The sequence below is a fragment of the Peromyscus leucopus genome, chromosome 1, assembly GCF_004664715.2.
Source record: "Peromyscus leucopus breed LL Stock chromosome 1, UCI_PerLeu_2.1, whole genome shotgun sequence".
NCBI classification, from domain to species: domain Eukaryota; kingdom Metazoa; phylum Chordata; class Mammalia; order Rodentia; family Cricetidae; genus Peromyscus; species Peromyscus leucopus.
The window spans coordinates 124920502-124937544 of record NC_051063.1 but is presented as its reverse complement, the minus strand read 5'-3'; the positions used below and the strand labels follow the sequence as shown (position 1 = coordinate 124937544).

At 47.3% G+C, this 17043-nt stretch overlaps 2 protein-coding genes across 4 annotated transcripts in view; one reads left to right on the top strand and one right to left on the bottom strand.

Moving 5' to 3' along the window:
- Positions 1-616: 616 nt before the first annotated feature.
- On the bottom strand, positions 617-6222 carry Pex11a (peroxisomal biogenesis factor 11 alpha). Its single transcript, XM_028873726.2, has 3 exons — positions 6039-6222; positions 3608-3723; positions 617-1403 (listed from the first exon to the last, which is right to left on the bottom strand). The coding sequence occupies exons 1-3, from the start codon at positions 6092-6094 to the stop codon at positions 835-837; spliced, it is 741 nt and encodes a 246-aa protein (XP_028729559.1). The 5' UTR covers positions 6095-6222; the 3' UTR covers positions 617-834.
- A 49-nt stretch (positions 6223-6271) lies between these two features.
- The window catches only part of Wdr93 (WD repeat domain 93), a 52267-nt gene continuing 41495 nt past the window's right edge, over positions 6272-17043 (top strand). The window contains exons 1-3 of one of the 3 annotated variants that reach the window (XM_037198112.1): positions 6272-6375; positions 13825-14148; positions 14701-14893. In XM_037198112.1, coding sequence (XP_037054007.1) covers positions 13849-14148; positions 14701-14893 — 493 coding nt within the window. In that variant the 5' untranslated portion in view covers positions 6272-6375; positions 13825-13848. Of the gene's footprint in view, positions 6433-13824; positions 14149-14700; positions 14894-17043 lie in introns of all 3 variants that reach the window. The other 2 variants (XM_037198114.1, XM_037198110.1) reach the window with 2 other exon arrangements.

Genomic DNA, 17043 nt, shown 5'->3' with positions numbered 1-17043 from the left:
GGTTAGCATCAATTTCCTTATCGGCCGTGGACTGGAGTGACAGGCACCACAGTGACCTCTCACCCGCATTCACCCTTGCTTACTCACAGTATCACAGAGGCTTCCACCCAGACGCAACTTACACCACAGAGGTGCTGATGCTCTCTGAGCAACCCCTGGGCACAGTAAGGACCCGCTGCGGCAACAGCCAGGGTCAACACGTGAGGAGGCTCTCAGCCCAGCTCCCCTCTGGCCCACCACTGTGGGGATGGGGCATAAGAACCACCGACGGGAGAGAAGGGGGGCCTTAACCAGAGCCAGGAACGCTGTGCTCCAGCTCGGATGTACTGGCTGAAATCCAGGACCCACACACACAACCCCATCCACAATTCCAGTTTCTCTGGGTCTTTTGTGATTTCTTTCCTTTCCATTTTTATCACTCAGCAAACACTAAGCGCTGACTATGGCTATAAAAAATACCCAGTAATGTTAGCTGAAGGGAAAATAATCAGAAATTCAGAAGTCACTGCAGCATTTAAAAAACATTATCAGCTGGGCGGTGGTGGCGCACGCCTTTAATCCCAGCACTTGGGAGGCAGAGCCAGGCGGATCTCTGTGAGTTCGAGGCCAGCCTGGGCTACAGAGCGAGATCCAGGACAGGCACCAAAACTACACAGAGAAACCCTGTCTTGGAAAAAAAAAAAATTATCAGTGTGCATGATCCATTATTGGTCCCACTTCTCACATTACAAGTTGGTAAGATACTCACATGATTAAAAACTTAAGCTTAGTAAGACCCTGTGACAAAACCCGATGCTCATTCCACTAAGCTGTCAGCTTTAAAGCCTCCAAAGACTATCGGGTCTTCAGTTTCAGCTGAGGATACACTACAGTGATGAGGCCGGCCACAGAGGACACGAGACCTCCAAGTCCTACGATGCCAAGATTGGACTTGTAGATCCCGAGCTGGTTCAAAGGGATGAGGATGTCACAGAAGTTCTTCACCGTGTCTAGGAGCAAGGGAGGATGCCGCTTCAGGGATCGGAATAAGAGCAGGAGAAAGGACTGGAGCCATTCGGTTTCTTCGTCGACCACACTGTGCCCAGGAGGGGCCCGGGATGACTTCTCCCTCTTGGCCCTGTCCCGGGCAACCCGATCCATCTGCAGCAAGATCTCATACAGATCCCGGACCAGGCTCAGCAGGAGGAAGTAGTAGTAGTGGCGGGTCGCCCACGTTTGCCATTTCTCCCTGTTGACTCCAGAGGTAAGACCCACACTCTTCACCCAGAGGACAGTGTCACAGACGTAATAAATCACACGGTTCAGATTGGCTAGCGTAAGGCAGACGCGGGGCACGAGGTCTGTGACTCGGATGCTCTGTTCAGTTGCCTGGATGGCGTGGACCACGTTGCCTAGTCTGAACCCTGTAAAAAGGAGCCACAGAATCAGCACTTGAGTAGTACCCAACGGGAGGCAGAAGCCCTGTGACAAGACTTCAGAACGGAGCAGCTGATGTCAGTTGAGGCTCACAGTCTTAGCTGACGAAAGAAGGAGCCTTACAGTGATCCTGCAAAGCCCAAAAGGTAGCGACCTTTACAATTTATCACCCCCATTCCAAGGCGTGCCTTAACGTTCATTTCCAGTATACTGCAGACAAGGTTAATCATGGGTGTGTGTTGTTATGAGTGTTAACCTCTACACTTCAGACGCAAGAGCACTTAACACGAGCTCAGGTTCAGCATTCTTATATAATTGATTTCCCATTTGTGGTAGTTTAAAGAAGAATGCCCCCCCAATACAGGTTCATAGTTGAATGCTTAGTCACCAGGGAGATAACTCTTTGGTAGGATTAGAAGGATCAGGAGGTGTAGCCTTGTTGGAAGAAGTGCATCACTAGAGATGGGCGTTGAGGTTTCAAACGCCCAGCCCAGGCCGTCTCATAGTCTCTCCGAGTCTCTCTCCCCCCCCCCTTTCACCCGTCTCTCTCTTGGCCTATGGATCAAGATGTAGCTCTTAGCTACTTCTCCAGGACTACACTTGCCTGCCGCCATGCTCCCAGCCACAGTGATCATGGACTATGTCTCTGAAACGGTAAGCCAGCCCCCAATTAAACCGCTTCCTGTCTGAGAGCTGGCTTGGTCCTGGTGTCTCTTCACAGCAACAGAACAGTGACTGAGGCACCATCAAAAGGCTGCCTTTGGAACAGCAGCATTATCATTTGATTATCATTCTAGCCAATCTTCCTCTGGCTAACTACGGGAGAAGAACACCGAGAAACGGCAGCTGAGGGGCTATGGAGATCACCAGTCACGTGGAGCTTCTGGAGGAATTCATCAACCACTGCGATGCGTACCCTTACATAAGCACGCAGTCAGTCACCTGGGGTCATCCATGCATACGTATTTACCGGGCACCCAGAGATGGGTTGTTTGACTTAGTAACTGCCCAGAAGCAGCTACTCTCCAAACAGTCTCAGAAGAGCACTTGACATTATTTTACCACGAACTAATACAGAGCAGTATATGAAATGATCCCTTCAAAACTGGAGTTTCAAGTTCTCATTCCAGCTTGGGCCAGTTGGCTGAATGACGCTGGAAAAGTACCTTCTGGACTTTCAAGACCAGTGAAACCCTAAAGGACACTTTAGCAATTGACATTCTAGAGAATTTATGACAGAATTTCTAATCTTGGCCTTCAAAGACGTCCAGAAATCTTACCCAACCTTCCCCAGCCCTCTTGTTGACTATTGAAGTCTGCTCTCTCTGCCAAAGCAGTTTTTTGGTTTGACACGGATCCTCCAGGACCACGGTTTGCATCTACAAGTCTTGAGCCTCTGCTAGGGGAAACCTCCCTTTCAGAATACTGTCTTTCTCCAGACACAGCTTAAATCTTCAAAATACTTTTCCCCTCTACTCCAGGCATCATATAGGGCACTAAATATTTATAACATGTTATTTTATCTCTCTCATAAAGCTGAGGAAAGCTCCTTTATGAAGTAGGTACTCAAAAATAACTCATCAATTTGGGGTGAACTACATCCCACTCTAATATAGCAGATCTACTTTTGAAACATCTGCTTTTCGTCAAACAATGGAATCCGGCACGCAACTGTTATGAGAAGTATGGGACTCCCCAGGAAGACTGGCATGAAAGTGTATCCATCAGTGAAAACTGCTGCCATCGTGCTTTGCCTCTCACACGAAACTACCAGGCAAACTGTCTCAGAAAATGTATTCATTCAGATCCTCCACTAATCCTCAACAGATGAGGAGGAAGGGCACAGGCTCCAGGATATGGCTATCCTGTTCTACAGAACTGAAGGGCTTCTGCTAGACTGAAGCTCAGGGTGGGCATTGCCAAGACGTTCCTGGAACTGAAGTGAACTAGCACACCGTGTACCCCCCCCCCCCCCCGGGTATGATTATGCTGGAGGAACGGGTATGGTACCAAATCTGACCAAAGGGAGACATCTGTGAATGGTCCACAGTGAAACACTGGACCTCTTTCGGTTACTGTCAGCGTCACCGGGTGAGTAGAAATGAAGACCCGGAGAGCAGGTTGTAGATTCCAGGGACTGAGGCTAAGGACTTTAAAGCAGAAGCCACTGTCCCCCGAGACGGGTACTTACATTTACGGCCAGTGCTCACACTGGACTCCAGACTCTTGAGTTTCAGTACCACCGCCTCTTTGCCAGCTTTAGACTCTAACAGATATCTAAGCAACATGCATGCGTGCTGAGTGGCTCTGTAATGGAAAAAAAAATGAGGAAAATGGTTTACAGACCAAATAAAATTTGATTCATGAAGGGAAGGAGAAGCATAGGCTTTAAAAGCAAAGAGAAACAAGGTGCTGAGGCAGGATTTCTGGGGAGGTCTCTCATGTTGAAGCTCTTACAAAAGCGACATTCTGCAACAGTCCTTGCACAGGAGGGCCAAAGGGTGAGCAGGCAATGGAAATGCAACACAAAGGTTAGGCGAGGACTCTGCAGCTATGCCGGGCATAGCTCCCCCAGAGCCCTTTGCTGGCACAGGAAGACGATGTAGTCAAAGGAAGAAACGCACAGGGATGTCTCTCGGGTCCACAAAGGTCCACGTGTGCTATTTGCCCCTGTGCAGAAAGATTTTCAGATTTCCTAGATGGACTTTTCTGCCACATAGTTTAAACTTACTATTTAAGTGACAGGAAACAAACTCAAAACCCAGGTGAAAAGTCCAGTCTCAATATTTAGTTTTTAAGACTAAAGGACCAAATACACACCGATATACAAATTAGCAGGTACGGTGCTTGTCCTTCAAACCAATTAGTATTTTATATAAAACTGCTTAGTAATACCATACATTCAATAGTGATCATTATCGCACCAGCAATGGTGACAATATCATGGCAATAAATAAATTAGAATCCCAAACATCCAAATGTATCTGCAGTCTACTTAGTAAAAGCATGTTCTAGGCCAGGTGTGGTAATGCACACCTTGATTCTCAGCACTCAGGAGGCAGAGGAAGGTAATCAGGGCCAGCCTGGTCTACATAGAGAATTCCAGGCCAGCCAGGGTTATATAGTGCAACTCTGTCTCATATAAGACAAAAGACCAACAACAAACAAACAAAAACCAGGAGGTGCTGGTCCCTACTGTCTTAGAGCTGCATTGGAGTCCCTGTATGATGCAGACATTCTTCTCAGGAAAACTAGGGGCACAGGGCTGGTGGCTCATGCCTACAATCCCAGCACTCAGAAGGCCGAGACAAGGAGACTGTGGTGGCAGTCTGGGCTACAGAGTAAGATTTTCTCAGAATAAACAAATAAACCCTCTCCAAAGTGGTACATTTTCCACAATGATGAGCTAGTTCCGGGTAATAAAGCAAAATGAGGAGGCGCAGAAGACAGAATCGACTTTCTGGCCAAAGGGCTCCAACTGCTCATATCAGAACACCCTCCTCTCTCAGATTTGGTCTAACAGGAGTAGGTCTGAAAACAAGGCACTATTTTAGGAATACTAGTTTGTTTATGGTTATTCAGATCTTAAAAGAGTTGGGAAATAAAATTTTGCTGAACACCTATATCCTAAATTACTATTTCCTTAAAAGACATTGCAGGGTACATTCTGGGCACACTAGAATGATATGATCTGATTTTTAATGGGGGCATGTGTATTTTCAACAGAAGGCAGAATGACTAAGTTCAGAGGTGGGCGCTGGAGTCAACTGTGTGGACTTGCATCTCTTGGCTCTGCACATTAGTTCTTTTCAGCGTCCTGCTTCAGTTTCCCTATATGTGAAACTGGGGTACTAAAGAATCTCCTCCACAGACTGCAATGAAGTCTGTACAGTTGCTCTCCTGACGTCTCATTACTAGGATTTTTCTGACTTACATGTTTAGTTTATATTAATAGTTGAACACAAACACCTGGAAGAGAAGAGTTGTTAAATATATTTTTTTTTCCTTTCCTTTTCTTTTAAATGATCATTGAGCAACACTCAGGCAAATTTCTCTTTTAAAATAAGTGGAGGATTAGTTTCAAACACTCACTGGTGCTTTTCAAAAAAGTACACCGTGTACTTTGGAGGTATCGTTCAAACACTTTTTCCATTGTACTTTTTACAGTTTACAAGGCTTTTTAACACTCAGTATCTCCAAGACACAGACTGAGCCAAAATGTAAGATCAAGAAGATAAAACTGTCTTTCCGTGAGGACTTCATCTGGCGCTCCAAGCCACGGGTGTCCTGCTTCCTTAGGTACAAAAGAAATCCAAAGTTTCTCTCCAAAAGAAATCTCTAGGAAAGAAGTTGAGCGTTGGGGACTCAGTTTCCCTCTTTGGGGGAAAGTTAGGAGACAAGGCGGGCTCACAGACTGCTGTCACATCCAGAGGCACCGAGGTGGCTGGCGCGCACAGCCCCATTGAATTGGGGGGCGGGGAGGGGCTCGGGTCCCCACCCCCAGTGGGAGCTGGCCGCGTCCTCGTGCCTCGATTTCCCGGACTGCTGCCTCCTTCTCCGAGGGGAGGAAATACTGGGTCCGGACACGGGACAGGGCTGGAGGCCGACGGCACCTGGCTCACCTGAAAAGCCGGTCCCGGCCCTGGCTCTGGTTGGCGAAGCGGATGAAGGCGTCCATGGCTCGCACCCACAGCCATGCGTCGAACCCGGTCACTCGTGGGTCCTCCGGGGCGCCGCGGGTCCCCAGGGGGCGGTCGGGATCAGGGTAGCCGCGGGGTGGGTGGGACCGGGTTTCTCCGCCCACACGGGGGTGGACACGCCTTCGGAAGCACGGCCTGTCAGGGTTCCGGTCGGGACCGGAAGTACTAGTTGCTAAAGCGACGCCAAGCCGCACGTCGGGTGTGAGCCGAGCTGCGTCCCGCAAGTTCGGCTGTAGTGGCCTTCCCGCCTCGTTCCCAGGTGGGGGCACCGAGTGGGTCAGCCCCCTCCCCGCCCCAGGCGTCCCGGTGTGCTCAGGTACCCACGACCCCCACCTGGAAAGCTAAACGTTCTTCTCCTGCCCAGGACCCCGCCCCCCCCCCACTCTTCTTTTGGAGACCACAGGCTGCATCATCTCCCTGTGCCAGGCCTGATGATGCAGGCCACGGGGCTAAGCCAGTCCTGGAGTGTGTTTCCTAGCTGGAGAGAGGGGTAAAGTGGGAGGATTTTTCTATTAGGATTATTGAAAACCAAATGATTTTTACCCCCTGTGTAAATCCTAAAAGGCTCGACATGAACCAAGTACAGGCAAGGGAGATCGTAGCGACATTGCTCTGCCGGTCACTGGTTCTGTGGAGCTTGAAGATGGAGCCTTACTTGTAATTTTCTCCTTCTCACCGTCGCTCCCTACCTTCTGCCTCTTCCTCCGTCCCTATTTTTCTGTTCAATTCTCTCATCTGCCTTTATTTCCCCCCATCCCTGACTCTGATGGCCAGGGTGGGAGTATTCTCTCCAAACACAGCCTCAATCATGTCACCCTACTTTCTTAGGGGATTCCCCTAGAGGCGCTTTTCTAAGGATGGGGTCGTGTGTGCGTTGCCAGTCTTCTCTGAAAACCTCTCTGCCAGGACCTCTCAGCGACCCTTCTCCAGCCAGCTGTGCTACACACTTCACTGATCTCCGCAGGGACCTGGGCCACCTCCACTGTACACTGTACGCCGTATACAGCCCTCCCTTCTCTGGCGCTCTTCCTAATGCTCTACGTGTTACCAGGGACATCAAGGCTCCCTTTTGTGAGTTAGTGAAAGAGTTTAGAAACAGACTCAGAAGTAAGCTGGAAGGCAGTTTTATCGAGCGTTGGAAAGAAAAACAAGGCAGGCAAAGTGTAAATCTCAGTAGATTCCAGTATAGAGAGATGAAGAGAGAGAAAGAGAAAGCCATGCTTTTTTGCAGTGGACACTGGCAGGCAGCACCATGGTGAAGGAGGATGGGACTGGAGCTTCAGAGAATGAGCGAGGACGCCCAGAGCCCCTGGCTGAAGCTCTGCAAGCAGCCGCTTGCAAGTAATTTTATAAGATGCTCTCAGCAGGCACGAAGTAAGGTCTCCCCCGTTTCTCGTCTTTATTCCCTGCATGGGACCTGCAAGCAGCCGCTTGCAAGTAATTTTATAAGATGCTCTCAGTAGGCACGAAGTAAGGTCTCCCCGGTTTCTCGTCTTTGTTCTCTGCACGGGACCTATCCCTAACACTTGCAGGCGTGGGGTAAAAGTATACTCCAGACCTGAGTACTCTATGTTTAGATATTTGAAAGTTGTACAGGTAACAAACCATTAAGTGTGTTCTGTTTCTTGGGTTGTCATACACTCTCACAATAACGTGGAAAGCCAGGCTGACTTTTAGAATTCTAAGGCTCCTTGAAATATCCGCAAACACAGCTGGGATGTAGAAATGTATCGAGAAACGACTCCCAGACTTTTCCCGATCCTCCTCTGATCTCTTGCTCTCACCTACACTGCTAAAAGGGAATGTGTGGATACTCCAAACTGCATTTGAATTCTGTCCTATACCTCCACAGACAGCTGTGCTGTAGGCAGCCTTGAGGTCTACTTGTGCTCATGTTAACATCTGGCTCTCCCTCCAGGAGAAAGTAGGAAAGGCTTAATGCAGACTCTGGTGTCATTTGGGCAGTGATTTCCATGGACTTGGCTGGAAGAGGGAAATAAGGTGTTAGGTAAGAATATCCACTTGGCTCCATGAATTACAAATCCTTTCCAGAAGAAAGTGCCATTGGGAAAAAGAGCCATCCTCTCTAAGAGCATGGCTCAGGCCTTACCCTTCTCTCATCCTCCTTCCCCTCTCCTCTTCCCATCAACTGCCCATCCTACTTTCCTGTCTTTTTTTTTTTTTTTTGCAGGGGCGGGGTTTGCTTTATGGCCTCCTGGGTTTAACCAGGCTCCTTTGAGCATGGCTGTAGAGCAAACAGTAAGACTTTGTTGAGTACTGGCTCGGCACCAATTACTCTGCTAGGCTCACTGCCCAGGAACCACAATAAACTGATAAGTACAGCATGTTGATCTGGCAGATGACAGAACACGGACACAGGTGCTGTTCCTTCCACAGAGGTGTTAGGTTTGGATCACCCGTTTTCTGTGTATTCCTGCATTTTCAGCAATATCACAGAAATGTCATCATAGCATGTATGTTTTTTTATTCTGATTTCTTCCACTTACCATAATGCCCTTGAGATTCATTCATGTTGTACATATCAGAACTTGGTAATTTTTTTAGTTATCCATTCACCCACTGAAGTACACTTGTGTGGTCTCTGGTTTGGGGCATAAAAATGGCTGTATTTAAGTACAGATTTTCATATGAACCTTAATTTTTTTTGTTTTTCTTGTGTAAATGCATAGGAAAGTGATTGCTGAACCATCCAGAAGATTTAGCTTTGTAAGAAACTACCAAGCCATGTTCCATCCTAGCCACATTCTTTTATTTTCCCACTGGGAGTGTGGGCGTTTATCTGCTTGCCGAGCCCTAAATGGTTTCTAATGGTTTCCCCTTTGGTGCTCCTAGAAATAATGTGGTCATTGTGCATAAGGCTTTCAAGTGTTTTTATTTCCACTCCTAGAACTGGAATGACTGGACTGCAGATATGTTTAACTTTTTAAGAAGACACCAAACTCTTTTAAGAATTGTTTATTCTTTGACAATGTCATACACATGTGTAATTCGTCCTGGTCACACCCATCCATCTCCCTCTTTCCCCTCCCACCAGCACCCCCCCCCCACACACACACACTTTCATGTCTTTTTATTTTGTTTTGTTCTGTGACATATAACTAGGGCTACCCTGTGGGTATGGGTGTAGATGTAACCAACCGTCTTATTAAATAAGAAACACAGAACCAATTCAAAGAAAAAAGCCAAGAGATCAGAGCTGAGAGCCTTACCTGTCTGCTGCAGCTCGCCTCTTGAGCAAAGAGAGACCTACTTCCTGAGTGTTTGTCTTTATATAAACTTTCTGTTCTGCCTTCTCATTGGTTGTAAACCCAACCACATGACCGATTCGTCACTGCCTGTCTGTACAGACTTCCAGGTCTTCTATGGCTGGTATTGAGATTAAAGGCATGTGTCTCCAATGCTGGCTGTATCCTTGAACACACAGAGATCTACCTAGCTCTGCTTACCAAGTGCTGGGATTAAAGGTGTGCGCCACGAACGCCCAGCTCTGCTATTAGCTCTGACCCCCAGGCAACTTTATTTATTAACATAAAAATAAAATCACATTTCAGTACAAATAAAATATCACCATACATGGATGTGAAGCTATTCCCTGGACCACAAGTAACTTGCCGGCCCATGACTACATCCTGGACGACAATGACTTCCTCCCCCAGTCAGCCCTTAATTTTCCTGGCGAGGCAGGGTGGGGCCTCACGAGAGCCCCCTCCATCTGTGACTTAGTGTTTAAGGAGTCTTGTGCAGACTCTCTGCAGGTAACTGCAGCTGCTTTGAGTGCGCATGCCCCAGCCACGCCATGCTCCTGAGACACACTTTCACAGTACAGCAGCCCTCCTGCCTCCACCACCTGGCCCTTGTATTCTTCCCACTCCATCCTTTGAAAAGTTCCCTGAGCATTGGAGAGGGGGATGTGGCTGTCCCGTTCCAGGCTGAGCATTTAGCAATCACTCGTCCTCAGCGCCTTACCAGCCACAAACCTTTGCATTAACCACAATTCACTGCAGAGAAGCTTCTTTGAGCAAGGCCGAGGACAGCACTAGTCTACGGGTATAAATATAAAGACTTAGGAGGCAGTTTGACAACATATCCACTTAGCAAAACAAGAGTAGTGGTTTTCTGCTAGTGTCTCTGGTCTTCCTGATCCCCAGGCTTTGGCCAGGTCCACAGTACCCCTCCTAGAGAGTGTGGGCCTCTGATCCCGTCAGAAACCAGAAATGGTTATCCCATAATAATCATGCCATCATTGCACCAGTAAGCAAAGTACTCATTGGCTAATACATTGGTATTATGGCATTCAAGGTCCAGGTCACCACTGCTGACTCCTCTGCTTCCGAGATCAACATCATCAACCACCTCAAAATGAATAAAATCTTTTTTAAATTATATTTTTATTTTATTTTTTTATTTTTTTATTTTTTTGGTTTTTCGAGACAGGGTTTCTCTGTGTAGCTTTGCGCCTTTCCTGGAACTCACTTGGTAGCCCAGGCTGGCCTCGAACTCACAGAGATCCTCCTGGCTCTGCCTCCCGAGTGCTGGGATTAAAGGCGTGCACCACCACCACCCGGCTTAAATTATATTTTTAATAGCTTATCAAGTAGAAGATCCATGCGCCTTTCTTCAGATGTTGTTAGTTTTGGTTCATCCTTTCCTTGTCCTCCATCTCCCCATCCACCCCTGCTGGAAGCTTGTCACTCTCGTATCCCTTCCAAGGTCCCATGTGTCCTATGGTCCCCACCTCCTTAAAGCCCCCCCCCCCATGGCCCTTTTGTCAATTCCAGGTCTCTACAGGCATTCCAAGTTAGACCAACAAACCTAAAAAGTCAAAACCATGAGCCGCATCTGAGAGAGAACATGGGACATTGAACTCTGAGCCCGGGTTACTTCACTCAGTATAGTGTTTTTCAGTTCCAGCCATTTTCCAGCAAATTTCAAAATTAACTTTTCATTACAGCTGACTAAAATTCCACTGTGTCTATGTAGCACGTCATCCTCATCCATTGATCAGCTGGTAGACATCTGGGCCTAGCAGCGATGACCATGGGTGAGCAGGTATCCGTGTGTTAGCCTAGAGTCCCTTGAATATGTGTGACAATAATGAACTGTAAGCCAGCCTCAGTGAAATGTTTTCCTTTGTAAGAGTTGCTGTGGCCATGGTGTCTCTTCACAGCAATAGAAACCCTAACTAAGACAAAGACCATACCTCCTAATCCTTCCTAAACAGTTCCCCCAATTGGTAATGAAGCATTCAAATATATAAGTTTATGGGGCCATTCTCATTCAAACCACGATAGTACTGTGTCCTTATTAATTGTTCTGTCCCTTTAATCTACAAATAGAGCAGAATGCATTGGAATCTTTGGCTCTGATTGTTAAGGTTTTTTATTTGTTTGTTTGTTTTGCTTTGTTTTGTTTTGAGACAGGTTCTCACTATGAGAACTGAGAGATCTGCATGCCTTTGCCTCCCTAATGCTGGGATTAAAGGTCTGCACCAGGGGCTGGAGAGATAGCTCGTTAAGATCACTTGTTGCTCTTCCGGAGGACCTAGGTTTTGTTTTTAGCACCTACATGGTATCTTACAACCATCCAAAACTCCAGTTCCAGGGGATTTGATGCCATCTTCTGACTTATACAGGCACCAGGCATGCATGTGATGTACATACATACATATATGCAGGCAAAACATACACACATATAAAATAAGAAGAAATAAATCTTTAAAAGTATATACATCCACGTCTGGCATGCTAACTCGGATATCTGCAACAGTTCTGAGTTGGGTTCAATTCTTTGATATTTCTCTTTATTATGGCTTATATTCACTGTCCATATGGTAGGTCACTTTTATTGTGTCCCAAACATTGCTAATTTCACATCATTGGATGCCTGGTTTTTCAATCTTTCCATTAGCATATATTAAAGATGCTGGATTTTTTTATTTATTTTTAATTCATAATCATAAACTCACCTCTGCAATCCAGCTAGGGCATGGAGGGGAATAAAGATAACATGGAGCCAGGCAGTGGTAGCACAAGCCTTTGATTCCAGCACTCATGGAGATCTGCCTGCCTCTGCCTCCCGAGTGCTGGATTTAAAGGCATGCGCCACCACCTCCGGGCTTCATTAAATGCTTTTTAAAGCTTTAACACTATGACAGCGGCTGGTGAGATGGCGCAGTGGGTAAAGGCACTTGCCTCCAAGCCTAATGACCTGAGTTCAATTTCTAGGACTCACATGATGGAAGGAGAGAACCAACTCCTGAAGGTTGTCCCCTGAACCCCACATGTCTCTGGGTTTTTGTTGCTGTAAAGAGACACCATGACCATGGCAACTCTTTTATTTATTTATTTATTTTCTCTTTTCAAGACAGGGTTTCTCTGTGTAGCTTTGGAGCCTGTCCTGGATCTCACTTTGTAGACCAGGCTGGCCTCGAACTCACAGAGATCCTCCTGGCTCTGCCTCCCAAGTGCTAGGATTAAAGGCATGTGCCACCACTCCCCGGCAGCAACTCTTATAAAGGAAAACATTTAATTGGGTTTACAGTTTCAGAGGTTTAGTCCATTATCATCATGGCGGGACATGGCAGACGTGGAGAAGGAGCTGAGAATTCTACATTTTGATCTGCAGGCAGCAGAAGAAGAGATTGTGTACTGGGCATAGTTTGAGCCTATATGATATCTCAAAGCCCATCTCCACAATGACACACTTCCTCTAACAAAGCCACACCTACTCCAACAAGACCACACCTCCTAACAATGCCACTCCCTATGGGCCAAGCCTTCAAACACTCGAGTCTATGGACCCATACCTATTCAAACCACCACACCACACATGCACTATAGCACACGTGTGTGTGCATGTGTGAGCGCGCACGCGCGCGCGCACACACACACACACACACACACAAATAAATAGAAAAATGTAATTAAAAGGATGACATTTGAAATCTCTTACACAGGATTGTATACAACTTTGAAGCTTTTGAAATACAGATTATTTATTCCCTTCCTGTAAGCTTGTATTTATGTAGACATATAGAGGAGAGCTGCTAAGTTATAACTACTTTAGAAACATCTAATTATTCTGATTCTTCAGGCTTTTAGTCAGTAGTCTTTCAATGTCTCAGACATTTCTGTAGACTCTTAAAGAATCTCACAGACGCAGGACTCAGAGCATGGCGGGGGTGGGTGGGGTGTTGCGTGGGGGGGGGTTTGGGGGTGGCAGGCACCAATGAGATTGATAAGGGAATAGATTACACCACAAAGATTGGAAGTGCCGAGCTGCACCTGATTGGGCCTGAGGAAAGAGAAAGAGGGCCCTCTTTCTGGTGGCTTGACCCGAGCCATTTACAAAGGCAGACAACCGGGCAGAGGGATCAGCTGTAAGTGGGTTCCGTTGGAACAAAAACTAAGTTACTTATTCTATCTGGAGGGGAAGAAAGACAACAAAATGCCAGATTTTTCCATCACAATGCACATCATCTTGGGTTAGCCTCGGGGTACCTGTCCCTTCGGGTACCTTTGTCAATATGAAGACCGTATCCCAGGAATGTGGTAGCAATCCTATGTGTAAGGAAGTCCAGTCTGAGACAGACGGTCCCACAGGATGCTGTGCTAGAGAAGGCTAGCTCTTGTTTACCTTTCTTTCAAAGTCTCTTTGCTCACTTTGCTTCTCAACTTTGAATTCCCAGAAGCCCTCGGTGCCACCTGCTGTCATGCCATCCTTCAAAGGAAGTCGGGCTCGGAAGCCAAGGTTGTCTGTGATTAGCAAAGGACCACTGGAGATCCCGTCTCCAACAGAGGCAGACTGGCCTAAGGATGATGAAAAGGGTTTTGCCTTCCGGGACCTGGGTCAAGACCCGGACGACCTGCCTCAGCCTTACCGAATGATCAACAAGCTGGTGAATCATCTGTTCGACTGCGCCTGGGAAGTTATTGAAGAGAGAGAAGCTTTACGGGAAATCGAGAAAAGCCGGATCGTGCCCACCATCTACCCTCCAGTTGCAGAAATCCAGGTGTGAACAAGAGTTCCTGTTTTTCATTTGATTTCGTTTGAATGTTAATGAAAATGCCTGGTTCAGGGAAGGAAGGAATTCCTACTGAACTCTCCATCAAAAACATAGGTGCATTTTTGATAGTAGGCATGCTGCTGTTGGCAGTTGCCTGTGGGAAGTGGGGGGTTATGGTTAGTTGACGATTACACAAAGGCCCTTTCTGCTGTGTAATTGACACTGAGAAGCTTCATTGATGTATTAGCCCCCTCCGGGCTTGGCAGTTGAGAAGTGTCAGCGACTCGGCTGTTGTTCTTCCCACAGGACACTAGATTTAATAATAAAGCTCAGGACCGGCAGTCATGCTTCCGTTCAGACTATACATCTAGTCTCAGCTTCTGTTTTCTCTGGCTACTTTCCCCCAAAGTGAAATGCTTACGGCAGGCATTTTCAACAGGCCCCCAGGTTTGGCAATAACATCTAGAAAGAGCCCGCTTTGAAAAGTTAGCTCAGATTGTTTGATGGCCTTGACAGCTGAAAAGAATCAGTTTTGTCCTTTTGTGTCTGTTTCCCCAGCTCAACAAAATGCCTGGTGGTATGGCTGTCTCCCAGGAGTATCTGTTTATTGGAGGAGTCAAAGGATTCTCGATCTATAATCTGCACAGTTCCAAAAGAATGTACGTCTGGGAGAAGTTTAAGGTTGATGTTTCTTCCATCTGGGCCACAGATTTGGGGAATGAAGTCCTTATTATTCCCGTGGATGAGCTAGGTATATGTTTTTCTTCATTTTTAGATTTATTTATAAGTACCTGTACACTGGCATTCAGTTTGATCTCTTTCCCAAGTATGGGCGGAGTCAGGCACGGCGAGTTCTCTCTGCTCATGGAGCTGTAACAGCCATCTCTCTGCGTAAGGGGATGCCAGGCCCAGTCCAGCCTTTCTCATGTGGTAGCCCATTTGGTTCTTCGCCTGCCCAAGGGAAGTACAGTTTGTCACCGTCCTGTTGGAAGAGACATCTTGAGGCATAGAGGTTAAATAATTGAGGTAAATAGAAGTAAGTGGCACACAGGCATTTCAAAGCAGGGTCGCTCCAACGTTCATACTCTCCCAACACAGAGCCCTGCTACCCAGCTGCCCCTGCTGCCCAGCTGCCCCTGCTTCACCGACACAAGTACACTGCGCGCGCACACGCACAGGATAGGGAGTGGGGCTGTGTAGGAAGGACTGCTGTTTTCATTTAAGAGAGAAATTTCAAAGGTCTGAGCCAGGACACAGGCTGATAAAAGAAAAGGAGAATTGTACTGTGATGGCCCAAGATATGAATTTAGCCAAAGTGAGGCAGAAGATACAGGGAATTTTTGGTTCTGTTTTTGCCCTTTTCCTCTAAGTATAAAATGAGTTCCAAACAAGAAGCTTAAAAATGAAACAAGAGGCTGGGCGGTGGTGGCGCACACCTTTAATTCCAGCACTCAGGAAGCAGAGGCAGGCGGATCTCTGTGAGTTCGAGGCCAGCCTGGGCTACAGAGTGAGTTCCAGGACAGGCAATAAAGCTACACAGAGAAACCCTGTCTGGGGGGGGGGGGGATTGAAACGAGAGGGCTGGCAGGATTGCGTAGTGGGGTAGAAAGGCTTGCTCGCTATCATGCTTTGGTTCGGTCCCCAGGACTCACGAGGTGGAAGGAGGGAACTGACTCCTGCAGGTTGTCCTCTGACTGCCGCATGCCTGAATGGCACAAGTGCCCCCCAATAATAAATACATTGTAATAAAACTCTCTTTAGCTGGAAAGGGGAATACAATAGACACAATGGCGAGTCGCAGCTCACACATGCCACCCTGCCCTTGCAAGGCAGAAGCAAGAAGATCAGGGAATCAAGGGTAACCTCAGCTACATAGGTTTTCGAGGCCATCCTGACTTATGTGAGAGCCTGTCTCATGTAGCGGTAACGCCCGCATTACCGATACCCGTTCACCATGTCCAAGCGAAGAGCTGCGGATTAAAAAATAGAGACAAGAGACAGCGAGTCATTCGCCACGACTGGATGTCGAATGCCGTTTATTGAAAGAGGGAAGAAACCTTAAATACAGGCTTACAGCACAAATGGAGGAACCCCCGGAGGGCAGAAGTTCGCTACCAATGGTCTACATTCCAGACCCAATGTTCTACATTCTTGCATCTAAGTTGTTAACGCCCAAAATGCAGGATACACAAACAAGGAACTTCCCTTAAGCATTCAGAAGGGTGGATACCGGCAGGGAATCTGAATAGGGAGGACATCTGATCGAGGTCAGCAAGCAAGGCCGCAGCCACTCCCAGTCGGGGGCCAGGGCCCATGGCGCCCACAGTCTCAGTTACCCTGTCTACCAAAAAGACTTAATGATAAGACCTGTTTGTGGTGAGGGAGGCGTGCTGGGCAGCACAGGCAGTGATGTGTCCTTTGTGATGGACGCCCGGGTGGACGACAGTGCCATTCCTTGACGACCGTGATAGGAGAATAAAGAAGATCTGTGTAGGACACAGGGACTTTGGGCTAAAGAAAAAGCCATATTCATTACGATCCATTCTACAGGTGGTCCCATGTCTGTTACCTTCTTTTGATGAATTTGAAGGGACACTGCCTTGCTGTCCCTTGTGCAGTGTCATGGAATACTATCCCATGAATCTTTATTAGGATGGATTAGAATTTCACCCACCGTGGGCCAAACACCTCTATGTGGTCTGTTTATATCACGAGTGCAAAGGCAGGTTATAAGGAACTGGGAGGCCCTAAAGAAAGGTAAGAAGTCATGGCAGGTGACAATTGCATCCTGAAGTCAGCAGAATTCATTGGACGAGGAGCCTGGGGGTAAAGGCACATGGAAAGGCGAGGGAGAATCCTTTGTCTCAAAGGAGCTTATGAATGCAGCTCATTTGGGTGCCT

Bases quoted from the DNA above. Each gene is read 5' to 3' on its own strand.
- Pex11a (XM_028873726.2), bottom strand. From the start codon at position 6,094: ATGGACGCCTTCATCCGCTTCGCCAACCAGAGCCAGGGCCGGGACCGG. The intron at 3,724-6,038 runs GTGAGCCAGGTG...TTTCCATTACAG, and splicing joins GGCCGGGACCGGCTTTTCAG to AGCCACTCAGCACGCATGCA. The intron at 1,404-3,607 runs GTAAGTACCCGT...TCCTTTTTACAG, and splicing joins TGTGAGCACTGGCCGTAAAT to GGTTCAGACTAGGCAACGTG.